We start from the raw sequence: 18,678 nt of genomic DNA on the forward strand, positions 1-18,678 counted from the left end.
CAGCACCGATATACAAGAGCTAACACATAATTTGTCTATTTGCACACCCCAAATCACACAGTTTGACCAAGGATTACACCCTTTTATGATAGTAATTGTTTTCCGTGCTTCTTGATCATGTCAATACATGGGTATCATTTAAGTCGGCCTACTGCCCGACAAACGATGTCAACAAATAGTGATCAACCGGTTACTCAATGAGAAGCGGCAGCAGTTTAAGCGACTACGTCTAATTAAACTTAATTTGCGATAATCAATGCAATGTTCAAATGTATACATTTCAATATCATTTTCATTCAAAATGCCGTTCCACATCCATATTGTGATATCATAGGTCTTATAGCCGTTTTGAGCATAGTGGTCAACATGCCCCTTCTTCGGCGATATTCTCTATCATATCTCTGTAAATTGCACTTTTACTTAGGGTAACAGTGCACTCCCGTTATAACGAACACGGTTATAACGAAATTCTGGTTACAACGAAGTAAAAATTCAGGCTGCAACATTATCCGTTTTGTGTTTTTCATTGTTTATTTGTTCGGTTATAACGAAATTCCTGTAATTTATTATAACGAAATAAAACTGCCGGTCACAGGGACTTCGTTATAACGGAGTCCACTGTATTACCTTACTCATTGTTAGTTTAACTTTTATGCTGATGTTATGTTGCTTTGAAAATCAAATAGGTAGATCAGTGAATATTTGGAGGGGGATCAGACACACAAACAAGTTATGGACTATAAAACTTTAGGCAGTCAGAAGAATTTGCAACTCAGTGTGATCTAGAGTTCTTGAACTGCTCTAAATATGTTTACTACTCAACATTTCACAAATTTTCATTTTTTTTTCTCAAACGTTTGGACACAGATATACCTTACCCAGTTGATAGGTGTTATATAATTGTTATATAATTATAATAGGTGATTAAACGGGGTTTGTTTAACAATCGGTAGTCTTTCAAGGGAAATATCCAATCAGAATTAGGTTAAACTGTACATACAGATGCTGCTCTCTCTACAGAGTCGGGATAAAAGATATTTCATTTACCAAGTCATGCTTAAAAGGGAGCTACTTGTAAGCCTTAAATTTTGTCCGTCAATTCACACTATTGAAGTGTTCCAAGAACTGAATGAAAGATGAGAGACATAACACGAGATCATGAACAAGATTCAAGAGATGAATCCGTATACACACAAAGACAAATATTATGCATTATACATCTCATTGTTTAATACAGGACCCATCTGATCCCGAAAACAGAAAGTAAGTGATTTCTCTATTGCATGCGTCTCACATCTTCCCAAAAGGGTCATGTTTGATACTTTTAAAAAATGGTGCCTACATTGTTTAAGTTGTATAAAGATGAAGGCAAGATTTATGTCTATTTTCTTTGGTTGCAATTTCTTTACTAAAAAAGGGGTAATGTAAGTGCCAAGACATATTTTGTTTCCCTTTCATGACATTAATTTTCCTTAAAGGTTAACTTCAATGGCTATTAGATAAATGCACTCACCTCGTTTGCGCTTTTGGCGCCAACGTGATAGAAAATGGGGATGAAAAAGAAGGCTGTCACCAGGCCAACCATAATGTAAGCAAGTCCGAAGAGCCAATACATGCTACCGTAGATGTAGGCTTCTGCCGGCGTACCGAGGACAGTTACGGCAGATATGAAGCTAGCCAGCAGTGACATGCTGACCGTTACGGGATTCATGCTGCGATCGGCCATTAGGAATTCTTCCATGGTGGACTGGCGGCCGCCGGAGCAGGCGAAGAACAGCCCGATTCCGGCCGATACTGACAGCATAGCGGCAAGAATTATGTAATCCGGCCATTGGAAAGTGTACTGAATGAGCTCCATGTTTCAAGCCTCGACCGACTTCTACAAATGCTGGCTGTAAAATTGAGTTATCTGGTCCTGTTACTTTTCTTTTTAGATACAACCATGGTCCACAAATAACTCAGTTGTAATGTCAAAAGCTAACATGTAATAAAACTTACACAGAATTTGGAAATATTGTCGAAATAGCATTCGATAAAACCTCAGAGGAGCGGTTCGTGTTTTATGGAAGAGCAAATTGTCATTTAAACAGTATTTGACGGGATCTAACAGATTTGTTTTGGACGCGTGTCAAGGGGCTTTTTATGGCAAAATGATAACAAACTCCTCGTAACATTTGTTGACACCGTACTCAATTTTTCCGTTGTTACCAAATATCAGTTTTAAAGATACCATTTAAAAATCTTAACAAATTTCAAAGTCTAATGCTTTAGTCCAAAGAAGCGTCATAAAACGACACTTCTTTGGATAGGTGGTTATATTTATAGTCCGGTCCATTGGTCGCAAAGTAATTATGAAGCCTCACCAATACAGATATTACGAAAAGATGTCAGGTTTTTTATGCTGATCAAAATCTGAAATTGACCAAGCCGCATTATCAGGTATCACTCCGAAGTATTCTCATCGAAATGTGTCTGATTTTCAGATATTTCTTCTCTAAAAAAAGAAAAATGCATATAGGCTGCATAAAAAATACATGGTTGTGTGTTTATGAATATAGCTTTCATTTTACTTTCTCGAAAATTATTGTAAGAGTAGGAGCATGAAGAGTCCCTATTACTCGAAACGTATCACAAAACATCATGTTATTATGTTCCTTTAACACACACACACACACACGCGCGCGCGCGCGCACACACACACACTAGTAGGCCCATCACGGAATACCTAATATTAAAAAGTGAGTGGAAAATCCATTACGGACTTCTTTGGACGTATTCAACATAATTGTTGTTGTCTATACTATTTCCATTTTATGGGGATTGTCAGTATAACAACACATTCCAGAACTAGACATGAAACTTCTGAGACCAAACTTCACCCTAACTATTCGAAATTTTCAATCAATTATTTTCATACCCGGATTCTACTTTGGATGTTCTCGGATCATGCGATCTACCCTGAACAAAATGAATGACATTGAGTTATATGGTACTGGCGTGCCAAACATTATCTTTTATGCTCGATGCGTTCATATTTGATGTGTTTGCATGGAGGGTGTATGTTTGCTTCTTAGCTTCATCCTTTTGTAGCACAGCCCTATAAACCCGCCCATATTTCCCCTTCATGTCCCCGACAAGATCGAAATAGTTTAACTTTCAGTCCAGATATACTCTAACAAGAAGGAGAACAATAGGTGCTAAAAGTGCATTATGTTCCCTTTGTCGATGATTCTATTTGTTGTATCTTCAAATTCTAAAAATCTACATTCGTTAATCTACTAGAAAAGAAAAGGGCAAATCTCAAAAAAGGTCCAACATTGACTTGCATTTTAAAAACATCTTTAAAGCCTTCATTCTGAGGTTATTTATAATTTTTTTGCCAAAACGTCAAGAAAAAAGTCAAACTTTCAAGCTCTCTTTCTCTCTCTCTGGCTGCAAAGCAGCCTCAACCAAAATTAAAATAGTGTAATGAATGTTATCATTGCATGTTCAAAACGTTTTTTATATTTACAGTATTTTATACGAAGCATGGATAATAACGATAGTAAGCACACACACACCTCTACATGCACACACACCCATCCTCACGTAAATGCACATGTATGTATATGATAGGCATATAAAAATGTGTGTGTGTGTGTTTGTGCGCGCGCGCCCGTGTAAATCTACAATACTTTTTTAGCCATAAGTCAGGATTATGTGTCCTTTAATAAAAAACAAAAAAGTATACCAGAGATGAAGACAGACGTGAGGTATGTCACGTTTGATAAAGCAATTATTATTCTAGTGCGTGAGAAATGGATGTTCACGTGTCAAGAGAATGGTCTTTCGAGAATGATAAATAGTGAGAAAATTGGTCACGTGATATCTACAGTGGCATCTTTCTGTGTCTTGCAGATCGTTATAAGGAGTTGTTGTTGTTGTTGTTGTTGTTGTTGTTGTTGTTGTTGTTGTTGTTGTTCATTTTCCATCCGTGAAGATGGCTGGATAGCCCATATTCAGCTACACTAAGCTGGTCTTCCATGGGGTCCAGTTGGATGTGGGGTGGGACCACTTCACCGGGTTAGACACCCTTCTCTTTGCGATGAATGAATGAAGCGGGATCTTTTACGTGCATGAGCTGTGACACTCTCACAGTGCCGTATATTAACGGCACTGCTCTCTCATACACGGGACCTCCATTTTATGTCCTATCCGAGGGACAGAGTGTTTTGCCTCTTGCTAGAGGGGACGGTATGTTTACACACAACATTGCTCAGTCCAGACTCGGGTTCGAACCCAGGCCGCGTGATCGTGAGGCAGACGCGTTACCGACTGAGCCAACTCACCGCTCACAAAACTCTCATTGATCGTCGTTAGCGATCAATGAGAGTTTTCTTGACTTGTGATTTTATTACAGTTCCACACTGACGTAACCAGACCTCGTATCATTAACGATTAAGTCATTTTTCGTTGCTGGGGTGACAAGACCTTGTATCTGAAATTTTGGTGAAAATAACTTTTTTGGATTAATTTTCAAATGAAGAGTTTGTTTGCAACAACTGATAAGTCCATTTTTGAAGATTTTGAAGTACGGTCTCTGTAATAAAGTACAGCGTACAAAATAATACCTTTTAAATGATATATTGGTCACTACATATAAAGGTACATTTTTGAAGTTATGGCCAAAAGAAGCAAAAATTCTCTTATTATTCTCTTTATTTTTCTTGACCTTTAATCGCAAATATCTCCATTTGGCAAATATGGACTTATCGGTTTTTGCAAACAAACTCTTTAAATAATGGGTTAAGTGATGTCATGACCAAATCCCAACTGTCTTACTCCAAAAATGAAGCCACCACGGCATGTCAAAGGAAAGGCTATCCCATTCGCTATAGTGCTTTGGCCGCCATGTTTTTTGGCTCTCCTGAACATTTGAAATTTTGTAGATACGAGGTCTTGTCGGCCCAGTGACGTTTTGTTTATTGCATGATATGTGAGGAATAAGTCCATAGTTATCATTCTATAGTTATGGTCTCAAGATGTATTGGATTATTACAAAAGTAGAATCAGCACTCTCCGTATTGAAACAGACTGATGATCTAAGTCTAAAGCGATAATAACACCGTGTTGTTGTTTTATCATCTTCATTGTAGGAAAGACTGTATTATGCAGGAAAGAATGTATCATGCAGGTACATCAAGAACCTTTGAAAACCATACGAATCACATACGCGATTGATTTTGATGCTGCTTTGGCGTAATTTTTGCTTAGTTTTCTCAGTTATAGGGATCTGAAACACTTTGAAAGAATAATGTCACATTAGACTGCAAACCGCAACACTTCATGATTATAGCTAGAGAAACAATAAACTGTCGAGGTGTTGACTGAAGTGTACCGCAAACATTATTGCACCGCAAGATTAATTCCCGGATTAGTATTGGTTTGCGCTACCCCGAAATATTGATCTTTATAATCAGTCTAGTGACTAGGAATTACTGCATTGAGGGCAATATGCCCTTCACATCTTTAGTTGTGCTAAATGCACACAAACTGTGTTTCGTGCTTATTTAGGTACCTTACAAATCCAAGGCGATACTTGTATGTGTGATTGGGGGAAGAATTTGCTTTTATCCCCATTTTCCTTCCTTCGACAGCAAAACTATACAAATCGCTTGAACCCTGTTCTTATGCTCTCAGAAGGACAAGCATGAACAGACTGATTGGCAGACTTCATCTTCTATCTTCGAAGATATACTCTTAGTACTATTATTCACAGCTTTAACTCATCAAGGCTCCGATAATTTTTGCGGCAGTAATCATCATCAAATTAGCAGCTCCGAGTTTTACCGCATATTATTTATTAGAGGAAAATAGATGTTTAAGTTTAGTAATTCTACCCAAAATAAAAAAAACGTTAAAAAAAGAATATTGCCCCTGTAAGAAAAGTCGAACTTTGTTTTTCTCAAATTGTGCCGGTGGGGGAAAAAAAGGATACCAGATGTATCAGTACAGAAAAAAGAGAATTGTGTGTGAACAGCGGAGGAATGAACTGAAACAGATATTTTTTTTTGTACTCTAGTTCATGGAACACTAACGATGAATAGTAAATTAAGTATATAATGAAAATATGCAGTACAAAACCACGTAAGTGTTTCCGGTATTGGAGATCCTAATAGAACAGAAAGTCACTTGAAAAGTCGCATTTTCGCGAGTACAATCGGACAAAAAAAAAATCCTCAACATTTCTTACCAAGAGTTTACGAATGAATTACCATGACAACGACAGAAATGAGTTTGTTTGACTTTTTGAATTATTAGGGGGGTGGGGGACTCACGAATAGCAGTCTTGCTGAAATTGTTAAATCGTCATTCTGGTCAAATATCACCATGCAGATATCATAACAAACCTACCTCATTAGCACTGGTGATGTTGATTCTCATAAACACTGGGAGAAAGAGCGATGATACCAGACCTGCCCCCATATACCCAAAGCTGAAGAGCCAATACATGCCACCGTAAAAGTATACCTCCGACGGTGTCCCGAGGACGGTGATGGCGGAGATGAAACTGGCGACCAGCGACATGGCCACGGGAAACATGTTCATGTTGCCGTCTGCCAGCAGGAATTCCTTGGTCGTCGACTGCCGTGAGCCGGTACAGCCGTAGAAGAGTCCGATACCGGCCGAAATGGACAGCATAATGGCGAGGACGACGTAGTCCCACGTGCCGAAAGTTCCGACGTCGTAAACAGACATATCGACTATGATGTCTCGTTTACAGCAATTGCAAAGACCACTCACTTTATATCAAGTCCAGAATCTCTTTGTAGCTTTCGGCAAAGCATATGGCCACACATCCAGTGGCAAACGCAAAGGACAATTACCACCAAAAATGAATGAAAACTCAATTGTCAGGAACACGTATGCATTGTTGCACGACCTTCTAAAAATCAGCCTGTCCGCGTTATCGATGTAATTTGGAGAGCATCAGTATTTTCCCCGACAGCTAAAATCATATTCGAGTATACACAGATGAAACGAGGAACCTAAAAACCTTTGCCAATCACAATAAACTCAATGGCTTGGAGTCTTTGCTTTGGAGTTATTAGAAGTTAAAAGCAAGTGTTCGTTCTTCAGCTAGTAGCCATTATAACTCCTGTCAAACACCGAGCTTTGTTTTGACTGTCCCAATGGTTGAGGCTGCTTCTGCGTTGCGCTTTATTGATGTATCTGTGTTCATTAATAGGGATATTATCTGCACGACAATTTCATTATCAAAGCTACAATCTTCTGTCCATCGTCTAATCGTCCAGTCAAGTGGGTCTCGGTTTGACCTTGATGTTTGATGTAGGTGTCAGAAGTTTCCCGTTAATCGCCAAATGAGAGGCTGTACCCCTGAATCCTGGCTAGCGTTCAATCTTGACAGATTCCTGATACCAAGGCCGTGGGCCTCTCTTTTCCAATAACACAATTATTATTATTTCGAACATTAGTTTCATATGGCACGCACCTTGAACTTGTATCAACAAAAATGTGCTATTGGAAATAAAATCTTATTTGAATTGAAATTGAACTGAAGAATGCACAAATTGCAGAGGGGTGGAATTCCAATTGACATGCCTTTCCTTATCTTACTCTTTGTAATTACACAACAAACCCTAGGCGAATGTAAGCAAGGGGGTGGCAAAAAGGTTGACCAACTTAACGGCAGTCCGTGTATTTGTTCTCTAACGCCTACTAATGCCTATTTCTTTGCAACTGATTTCTTATCTTGCAAGGACACTATATTACCAAACAATATTGCTTACGCAAACATATGACGTTGCTTTTTCAAAACAATAGTGAAGCTTTTACAGTGTATCTTTCAATTTATTTGCAAGTATCCAAGTATCAATCATATGATTTTCTGCATAGTGTATATTTAGTGAGATGTGAAAGACATACTGTTTATGTCAGTCTCTCATCAGGCATAATAATAATAATAATAACAGATTCTTATATAGCGCATTTCAGACTTGAAAAGAATTTCAATGCGCTTCACAAACAAACAAACAAATTATACCATAATACAGAATATAGCAACAAAAATTACTATTTACCAAACACAATACATTACTCTACAATTACTATTTCTCAAATGTACATAAAAGATCAGAGTTGCCAGTACTAATGAGAAATGACTTCAAATTAACAGTCATAAGCTACTTTGTATAGATAAGTTTTGAGTTTTTGTTTGAAATTGTCTATTGGCATCTGACTTCTCAGGGGGTCTGGTAGAGAATTCCACAGAGTAGGTGCGGCAAAAGAAAAAACCCTCTCCCCATAAGACTTTGTTCGAATGGTGGGTACAACAAGTAAGTTTCGAGCAGAGGATCGGAGACATCTCGTATGGCGTGGCGGATTTGTCTTATTTTTTTTTTTTAGTTTTGCTCGACAGTCAGCGCTGTAAGTTGCATTGTAATCGCAATTCATATTTAAGGAGTCTCGGATTTTGGTATCTTTATATCCAACCCCCCCCCCCCCCCCAACTACTGTTTGAATGATATTGTACATTTACAAATTGTTATTATACATACTACCTTATATTTGTTCGGCAAGCTATCCTTTGTCAGAATGTATGATATTTGTAATAAGTAAACTGAAATCTATGATATCATTAAATATGAATGTGTTTTATTCTTAGGCTTCTTTTGCCATAATATTCTTAAGTTACTATTATCATCTTGTGGTCACATACGCTGTGTCAATCTATCTCACGTATTTTCACTTTTCGACGACTGAGTTCGGCGTTCCGCCGCATCTGCTTCTCATTGATATACCAACGCCTTGTCTTTATCAATAAAAATTGTCAAGAGTTTAAGGGCCAATGTCCCATGTAGGAAAAAATAAATATATCTTTGAAGATTTGCATCGTAATCATGTTGAGTTCAATGTAAGCATCATTTTAAACATGTTTCCATCAACCTGCACCACCAAGCACTTTCTACTCCCCAGTCGTCCCTTGTATTCTTGGCCCTTAGGCCCACCTGATCTTTATTTGTTTAAAAGAATACAAATTTGAATAGAATAGATTTATTAAAGATGACATTAATAAATGTGACAAGTACACTTCTCAGGAGTTTGCATCTGCTTTTGAAACAATAAATGTGGCCGTGCATCACGAGCCCAATAAGTAGTTGCACACCCTCCTTACCTCATTAGCACTGGTGACGTTGATTCTCATAAACACTGGAAGAAAGAGCGATGATACCAGGCCTGCCCCCATATACCCAAAGCTGAAGAGCCAATACATGCCACCGTAAATGTATACCTCTGACGGTGTCCCGAGGACGGTGATGGCGGAGATGAAACTGGCGACCAGCGACATGGCCACGGGAAACATGTTCATGTTGCCGTCTGCCAGCAGGAATTCCTTGGTCGTCGACTGCCGCGAGCCGGTACAGCCGTAGAAGATTCCGATACCGGCCGAAATGGACAGCATGATGGCGAGGACGACGTAGTCCCATGTGCCGAAAGTTCCGACGTCGTAAAAAGACATATCGACTATGATGCCTCGTTCACAGAATTGCAAAGACCAGTATGTTTAATATATCAAGAACTGAATCTACTTGGTTGCTTTTTGGTAAAATATCCAATAAAGCATCTGGCCACACATCCCGAGGAAATGGCAAAAGAAAAAATATCGTCCACTTATCTAACCAGCGACGAGTGAAGTAAAACTTGATTATCACGAACACGTATGCATTGTGGTACGACCTCCTACAAATCAGCCTGTCCGCGATGTCGATGTAATTTGGAGAGCATCAATATCTTTCCCGACAGCTAAAATCATATCCGGATTTCACAGATGAAACGAGGATCCTAAAAACCTTTGCCAATCACAATAAACTCGATGGTTTGAAGTTTTTGCCCTGGAGTTATTGGAAGTTAAACGCAAGTATTCGTTCTTCAACTAGTAGTCATTGTAACTATCTGTCAAACACTGGCTTTGTGTTGGCTGTCCCAATGGTTGAGGCTGTGTTCATGTATCTGTGTTCATTAATAGGGATGTTGTCTGCACAATTCAATATTATCAAAGCTACAATCTTCTGTCCATCGTCTAATCGTCCAGTCAAGTGGGTCTCGGCTTGACCGTAATGTTATTTGTTCTACGTGTGTGTATTCCGTTCCTTTAGTTAAAAAAAAAAAGATATGTTACAAGGCATATGTTCAGAGGCCGTTGTCCCAGTCAAGTGATCTGCTTATTGATAACGGTCTCCCCCACCTGTACACTTACAGACTTGTGTAATGAAATTCATGTATTATATCACACGATAATATAATTGTAATGTTAAATCATGTTTATATTGTTATGATTTGTGAAAAATATGTTTTATATTGTTAAATTTATTTTCTGTTATGTACAAATGGAGAAATAAAACTTACTGAAACTGAATGTTTAATGTAGAAGTTCCCCCTTAATTGTTCCTTTGAATCCTTTCTAGCGTTCGATCTTGACAGCGTCCTACCAAGAAGGCAGGATATGCAGAGGGGTGGCAAATGGACCTTTCCTTGTCTTGCTTTTAATAATTACGCAATAACCCTATAGGTGAAGGTAAGTATTAGGGGGTGGTGGCAAAAGGATGACCAAGTTAACGACAATCCATGTATTTGTTCTTAACGCCTACAACTAACGCCTATTGCTTTGCAAGAGATTCCTTGTCTTACAGGGACACTATTACCGAGCAATTGCCTACCCAGACATGATTGTGTCAAACGAGAATAATATGGAAGCTCCGTATCCTCCAATTGATTTGCAGGTGTCAATCATAGCATTTTCTACATAAAGGGTATAGGCCTGCAGTATTTAGTAAGACGTGAAAGACATACAGTGCCAGTCAGTTTCTCATAAGGAATGGCGGATCAGTTCATTTTGAGTTTTGCTCGCAAGAGTCCACGCAGTAAGTGGTATTGTGATCGCAATTTATATTTGAGGAGCTCCGGAATAATATATACTTACGTCCGATCCCCCCCCCCCCCCCTCCCCAATTGCTTAAATGGTATGGAATATTTACAGACTGTCATTACAGCTGTATAACCGTAGATTTGCTCGGCAAGTCTTTTGTCAGAATGTCTGATATTTGTAGTCAATTCAAACCTATATAAGAATGCGTTTTGTTATTAGGCTTCTTTTGCAATAATACCCTTAAATTACTACATATTTACCCTCTGTGGTCACAATCTATCTTATGTATTTCCGCTTTACATCGACAATCGCGTTCTCCTTCCATCTGTTTCTCAATGATATCGGCGCCTTGTTTATATCAACAAAAATATCAAGAGATTTGATGGCCAGTTTTCCAGGTAGAAAAAGAAATATCTTTGTGACTTTCCTTGTAGCCATGTTGATGTTAATGTCAGCAATTTTTTTTTTCAAAATAGCATGTTCCATTATGTTTTCTATTTCCCAGTCGTCCTTTGCATGCTTGTCCTTTATACCTGCGATTTAACCCTTTCCATACTGATATATGAAATCCCCATTGACATATTACAGAGTCCACCGGGTTCCAGAAAGGAACGGGTTAAGTTCTTCACGAGAGGGGGAAGAGGAGACCAGCAACAATAAACGCTTTCACTAATGATACAGAAAATGTTTACCCGTTTAACACTCGGTAAGTCTCAGCTACAGATGTTACAACAACACTGCATGCAAAAACACCGGTGTTAGATTTAACACCATGGGTGTCAAATCTAACACCTATCAAGTGTCATCAGAGGACCACACCCACAGGTGTAGAAAGTATTTTGTGATGGTGCTGAAAAGTGTTCACCCGGCAATTTGTGATGTTGATTTGACACTGTAGCTTGTGATATTTTTGACACTGCGCTGGTGTTCATTCAATATGATACCGCATGGTGTTGATTTGATATTGCTGGTGTTAATGTGGTGTAAATGTGTTCACACTTCTTTTTTTAAATCAAGTAATTTATCGGAAAATTCTCGATCATGTTGTTGAAGTTGAAAATCAACAAGAAGAAGAGTAAGTAAGAAACTATTCCAAAAATAATTTTATATTTTGAAATGATGACACCCGGAGGTTTTTAACTAGCACCATAAATGAGCACCGGAAATTTAACACCAGTTCAGTGTTTCATATTTAGCACCGGACTTTTTGCAGTGAAACCTACCTCATTAGCACTGGTGATGTTGATTCCCATAAACACCGGAAGAAAGAGCGAGGACACAAGGCCTGCCCCTATGTACGCAAAGCCGAAGAGCCAGAACATGCTGCCGTAAAGGTACATCTCCGACGGTGTCCCGAGGACGGTGATGGCGGAGATGAAACTGGCGACCAGCGACATGGCCACGGGAAACATGCTCATATTGCCGTCTGCCAGCAGGAATTCCTTGGTCGTCGACTGCCGTGAGCCGGTACAGCCGTAGAAGATTCCGATACCGGCCGAAATGGACAACATGATGGCGAGGACGACATAATCCCACGCGGTGAAAGTGCCGACGTCGTAAAAAGACATATCGATTACGATACCTTGTTCACAGCACTTGCAAAGACCACTCTCTTTATATCAAGTCCTGAATCTCTTTGTAGCTTTTGGTAAAGTATGCAATCAAACCTATGGCAACACATCCAGAGGAGTAAGCGTAAAACAATAATCACGTGCCTTACTAAAGATGGAGGGACTCCAGCTTGTATGACACACTCATAATTTATGCAGTGCGGTACGACCTGCTAAAAAATCAGCCCCTCATTGATGTAACTTGGAGAGCATCAGTATAATCCCTGAAAACCCAAATCCTCTCCGGATGTTCATGAAATGAGGAACCTGAAGCTTGTTTCAATGAGATATATTCCTTTTGATGGAGTCTTCGCTCTGCAATTATTGGAAGTTAAACGCAACCACCTAGTATTAGTAACCCAAACTGCTGTCAACATCCAAGTTTCTTCTTCGACTGTTCCAATGATTTATGCTGCTCCTGCACTCTGCCTAATTGATGTTTTTTGTGACCATTAATAAGGAAGTTATCAGCAGGACATGGTCAATCCCGCAGTCACCTGTCCATTAACGTTGAATTTTCCAGTTGAGTGCGTGTCGGTTTGACCTTGATTTGATGTAGAAAATAAGACGTTCTCCCGTAAATCGCGTTTGATCTTTAAAAGCAGCGTCCTGTCAAGAATGCCCTCAATGTAGGGGCCGTATGGCAAGCCTTTTTATTATCTAAAAATATTTTCTGACCTCACAAATTCCATTTTCTGCTATCATAAAAATCGAGTGTCTGATATCACAAATTCAATTTGTGATATCACGAATACCCAATGGTTTATCATGTGCACGTATTTTTGGATATCACAAAATCAAATTTGTGGATATCACAAAGTCAATTCGAGATATCACGAGTTCACATTCTTAATATCAAGAAATTTATTTTGCGATATCAGAAAATCCAGTTTGTGATATCACTATAGTTCCAATTTTTGATATCTTTAGTTAACGTTCAATTTCGAGCGTTAGTTTTGTGCATAAATTCAATGTGAATTCGAGCGTTAGTTTTGTGCAGAAATACGACGGGAATTCGAGCGTTTGTGCACAAACTCAGCAGTGAATTCGAGTATTAGCTTTGCGCATCAAAACACAGGGAATTCGAGCGTTAGTTCAGTGCGAAAAATTAGTTGTAAATTCGAGCGTTGGTTTTGTGCAGAAAATCACTCTGAATTCGAGCATTGGTTTTGCGCAGAAACGTCATTGCTTACAGAATGTTGAAAATAACAAGCAAAGAGAATGAACTGATAGGTAAAAACTTCAAATCCCGTTGATCGAAATGACCGGTTACACTTAATTGACAACATATACGAAGTGAATTTGAGATACGTTGCCAAACAATAAACTGATTTCCATCGATTCGCTAGAAAATAACTTAAATCATTTTATAAGAATGACGAGTTTACCCAAAGCTTCGCACTATCTTTTAAGTATCATTACACTCCATATATTAATCCGACATCTGAAATTCACTCGCATTTTCTGCGCAAAACTAACGCTCGAATTCACTGTGAATTCATGCGCAAAACTAACGCTCGAATTCTCTGTGTATTTCTGCGCTGAGCTAACGCTTGAATTCACACTCTGCACTTAACCATGACTGAACTATGCAAACGCTCGAATTCACTATGTATTTCTGCGCAAAACTAACGCTCGAATTCACAGTGATTTTCTGCCCTGAACTAACGCTCGAATTCCCTGTGAATTTCTGCACAAAACCAACACTGACCAACGCTCGAATTCACAAATGATTTTTCGCACTGAACTAACGCTCGAATTCCCTGTGCATTTCTGCGCTGAAGTAAAGCCTGAATTCACAGCTGATTTTTTACACTGAAGTAACGTTCGAATTCCCTGCTATGCGCAAAACTAACGCTCGAATTCACAGCTGACAGTCAGACCGCAACGCGGCTGTTAATGAGCTCAAATAAAAAATCTATCGTTCGCGCAGGTTTTTGCGCATGTCCTTCTCAGCACCCAAGATTTAGCGAGATATTCAGAGACGGAGTGCATGGTCGACGAGATTCACCTATTGACGACATGAACATCTACTATCCGTGACTAATTGACATGATTTGTGAATATTTGAAATAAATCACACCTTTTAATGCTTACATTATATAAAATAACCTTTTGATACTGTTATTCCTATCTCTGCGTCATATCGATATTTTCAAAGCGACCCTAAGGCAAATTATAACAAGGCTTTCTATTTATTGTTCACCCGACCCGTTCAAAGGTTGAATCACCTCATTAATGATATTCAACGCTCTAGAGATACTTGTTGTAATAGCACAGTAAGAACTGAATTGGTCCCTTGCTTGGAAAAATATAAATATTGAAAGTCTCGTCGAGTTAAAATCATGGTGTGGCAATTTGAGATACATGAATGATCATGCGCTCCCATGGTATCATTAGATAAATTACTCAGCGATGTATACAGTGGATTAATATGGAATAATTATTGTAATACAAAAAAGAGAACCTCACAGAACTCATGTGTGCAAAGTCAGTGTTAGATCTTTTATTATTGATTTAGATGCTATTCATTAATGCAACAGTTACTAGGGGGTTCACACGTACACCAATTCGCGGGATACAAATCTCGAGATTTGCATCGCGATTGGTATCTCGAGTTTTTCGCACGTGTGGACACAAAAAAACCCGAAAATGAGCGCGATCAGCATCGTGATGCTATTCCCAAGAAATCTTGCGCTAGTTCGTAAATTAGCCCTCTAATTTGCCCCTTGCCTGTACGTGTGAACGGTCGGGTTTAGAATCTCGAGTTTTTATATCCCATCATGCAATGCGCACATCACAACAGGGAGGCCTCTGCGAAGATGTCTTTTACCTCTTTGGCGCACCACAACAACAGCGCGCGAACCACACCACTGACGCACAAAAAACAATGGGCAAAGAAGCGCATGCAGTGAAGCGCTCTGTGTGACCCAGTTGGCAGGTTTGGCTCTTATCTAGATGATAATACGTACGTGTGAACGGTTGCAAAAAAAAACCCCTCGAGATTCCATGCGCGATCGCTATCCCGCTATTTTGTACGTGTGAATTCGGCTATAGGTTCCTACACTGTCATCTACACACAGTAGCCGATCGATTCACACGTTCATAGCGTTCATATAACGTTCATATATATAACTAGAGAGGGGCCGTCAAAGGCGGCAGACCCACGCCTAAGTACAAAGTCGGGGTAAACATAATGTGCATTCGGTCATCTACCAGAATTCGGCCACTTAATTGCCAGTGTGCTTTATCACCAGCCAGTGAGTTCTACCAAAGATCGTACCGGTACACTGAAGTGTACGATCTTTGGTTCTACAGTCACATCACACGCAAATCACATCATTACACATACGGTATTAACACTCATTCACGTACAGGAAAGTCCTTAAGTCTCCTCCAAAAATCCATCGAAAATCCCAAATTCCACCGTCAAAAGTGCAGAATCGGAACTTTTCCAAGCGCGCGCGAATTAAGTCCAGTTTTAAGAGTATTGTCTACGCGACGGGTCGCGGAAAAAGCGCTAAAAATCGAGAAATACGCCGTTTTCTTGCGGGATATTTTGATTATAGCAAGCCGAGAGTGTGATGATATCAAAGGTCGTATGAGTGTACGATCTTTGATGGTATCCACAAAAGCGCAAAAGAAAAACAAAATTTACGTACCCCCTAGGCAATTACCCCTATGATTAGTGTCTACGGGAATTATTCAATGCAAAGGTTGAATGCAAATGTCTACTGCACCAGTATTCGGCCACCAACGAGCGCCGCAACGTCCCCGGTGCAATTTTGCACCAACAGTGTAGAGCGCGATGCATTTTCAGCGGCCTTGCACACGCATTGACATTGAGCACGCATATCGTGCAGTGTGACTGCGACCGAGCAAAATGCTCCTCCAACGAAAAAAACAATCAATGTTAATTTGAAAAATCATCAAAATACGGGCCAGTTTGTGATGACGGAGAACGAACTTTCATAAATCTAGAAGGACATACTCCCTCAAATAGGCCTAAACGTAAATTTCGGAATTCTTACGAACATTTGAGCAGCGAAGTCGGATCGTTTGGGAGTTTATGTTTTCGTATGGTAGCGGAAAATCGCAAAGTGAGAAACGGGAAATTTTCGGAATGGTCACTATACCATGGGGTCAAAACTTCAAGGTCACACAGAATTTGCAAGGGTCAACCGATTATCACCAAAATCTAATCGATTCTTTCCTGCCATTATCCAAACATCCCCAGAACATTTCGTGCAAATCCGTTTACCCGTTCTCTTGTTATCTTGTACACAAACAAACAAACAAACAAACAAACAAACAAACAGAAAAACAAACAAACAAACAAACAAACATACGGAACCCTTTACATAACCCCCTGCCGATTTTCATCGGCGTGGGTAATAATATAATCACAATTCGGAATTCGTGATTCAGAAAATAACTTTAAATGATAAAAAGGCTTGTCATAGGGCCGTATTTTAGAATAAACCCAGTTTTCCTTATCTTGTTCATAAAAAATTACGCAACGATGCTAGGCGGGACGGTGTGTTTATGTCTTTGGTGGGGAGTTGGTAAAGAGATAACCAAGTTGACGTTAATCGGTGTATTTGGCTCTCCAACGCCTCTGCCTTTACCACAGATTCCTTATCTTACATATATGAGGAACCATTATCTAGCAATTACCTACCAAGAACTATAAGGAACTGGAATTCCCTGTCGTCAGAAATTGTTTCAGCGCCATCTGTGGGATCATTTCGAAACCGTCTAACGGTTGATCACAGTGGCTAGTTATTTTCGTCATATTTTCTATGTGCCTATAAATATCTGTAAATAAATTGTATTATAATGTAAATAGCACCAGTCTGCAAGAATCTTCAGTCTATTGAAGGAGGCAGACTTAATCAGAAGAAGAAGAAGAAGAAGACACGTCGTTACCTCCCAGAATATCATGGAAATTTCGTATCTTCCGAATCATTTGTAGGTACCGAACATATATAGAATTGTTCCACCCCATCCCCCCCCCCCCCCATAGCTGTCATTTCATTCTTATAGTCAGCTGATGTAGACTCTATGGCCATAGTTACTGATTTGTTTGTGATGTAACTGCATTAACCTCTATAAACCCACAAAAGAACTAAAGAAAATCATTTGGAATTCGCTTTTATCATTCTTTTACACACATATAATGCACACACTCTGTCGGTTCAAACTGTCTTTTTAGTGAAAAAAGAGTAAGGTAGATTTCATCAATACATGCATACACTGCAAAGCTTTTTTACTGAGCAAAATTAATGTAGAAATACATCTGTAAATATAATTAAATATTTCTATACATGAACTGAGCTCTCATCACTCTTTTTTGAAGGAAAGTTGGAACTATCCCGATGCAATTGTAGTTTTCCAATGTAGATCTACAATATAACACGACCCTATTAAAGAAAGCGAATAAAACTGCTCATATGATAATAGTTAGCAAAGACCGATATAATGGGGCTCAGTTCCTCAAGGAATATCATTGGAAATGAGGACCAAGTCATGTCATTCAAAGGCGTACTACCACTATCTCGACGGGATTCGGACCGTAGTTCTTAAATGACTGATAATGATAATAATAACAGTATCATTGATAATGATAATGATAATGATAATGATAATAATAATAATGAAAATAATAATAATAATAATAATAATAGTGACCATAATGATAATGACAATGATAATAATTATTACTATTATTGTTAGTGTAGCTATTATTGATATTATTATTATCATTATTATTATTATTATTATTATTATTATTATTATTATTATTATTATCATAGTCTACACTTCTATAGCACAACAATCCATCAAAGAGATGAGAAAGAAAGAAAAAAAGGAAATGAAAAAGATAGAAAGAAAGACATCAGAAAAGGAGCCATGACAGCTTCCAAATGACACTGCGACTGAGAGTCAGAATTGTGCTTTTTCATTTGACCGAATTGTGATGCATGGGTCAACAGGTAACTAGTTATCACAGAAATCCTGGCCTATCAAATATCAGGTGAATACAAGAAGTACAACAACAACGCAGTACAATTTTAGCAGTTAAGTAATACGTGTCATCCGTAGGAAACGTACAGCTTAAAGTGCCGGACGAGTTGGGTC

At 38.9% G+C, this 18,678-nt stretch overlaps 1 protein-coding gene across 1 annotated transcript in view; it reads right to left on the reverse strand.

Annotated features, from left to right (window-relative positions):
* Window positions 1-12,495, reverse strand: part of LOC139713819 (sodium-coupled monocarboxylate transporter 1-like) — a 52,794-nt gene extending 40,299 nt beyond the window's left edge. The window contains exon 1 of the mRNA XM_071625524.1: window positions 12,151-12,495. Coding sequence (XP_071481625.1) covers window positions 12,151-12,495 — 345 coding nt within the window. The remainder of the gene's footprint in view (window positions 1-12,150) is intronic.
* Between the last annotated feature and the right edge of the window lie 6,183 nt (window positions 12,496-18,678).

Source organism: Diadema antillarum, unplaced genomic scaffold (assembly GCF_040938485.1).
Source record: "Diadema antillarum isolate AM-2024a unplaced genomic scaffold, OU_Dant_1.0 seq00002072_RagTag, whole genome shotgun sequence".
Classification (NCBI taxonomy): Eukaryota; Metazoa; Echinodermata; class Echinoidea; order Diadematoida; family Diadematidae; genus Diadema; species Diadema antillarum.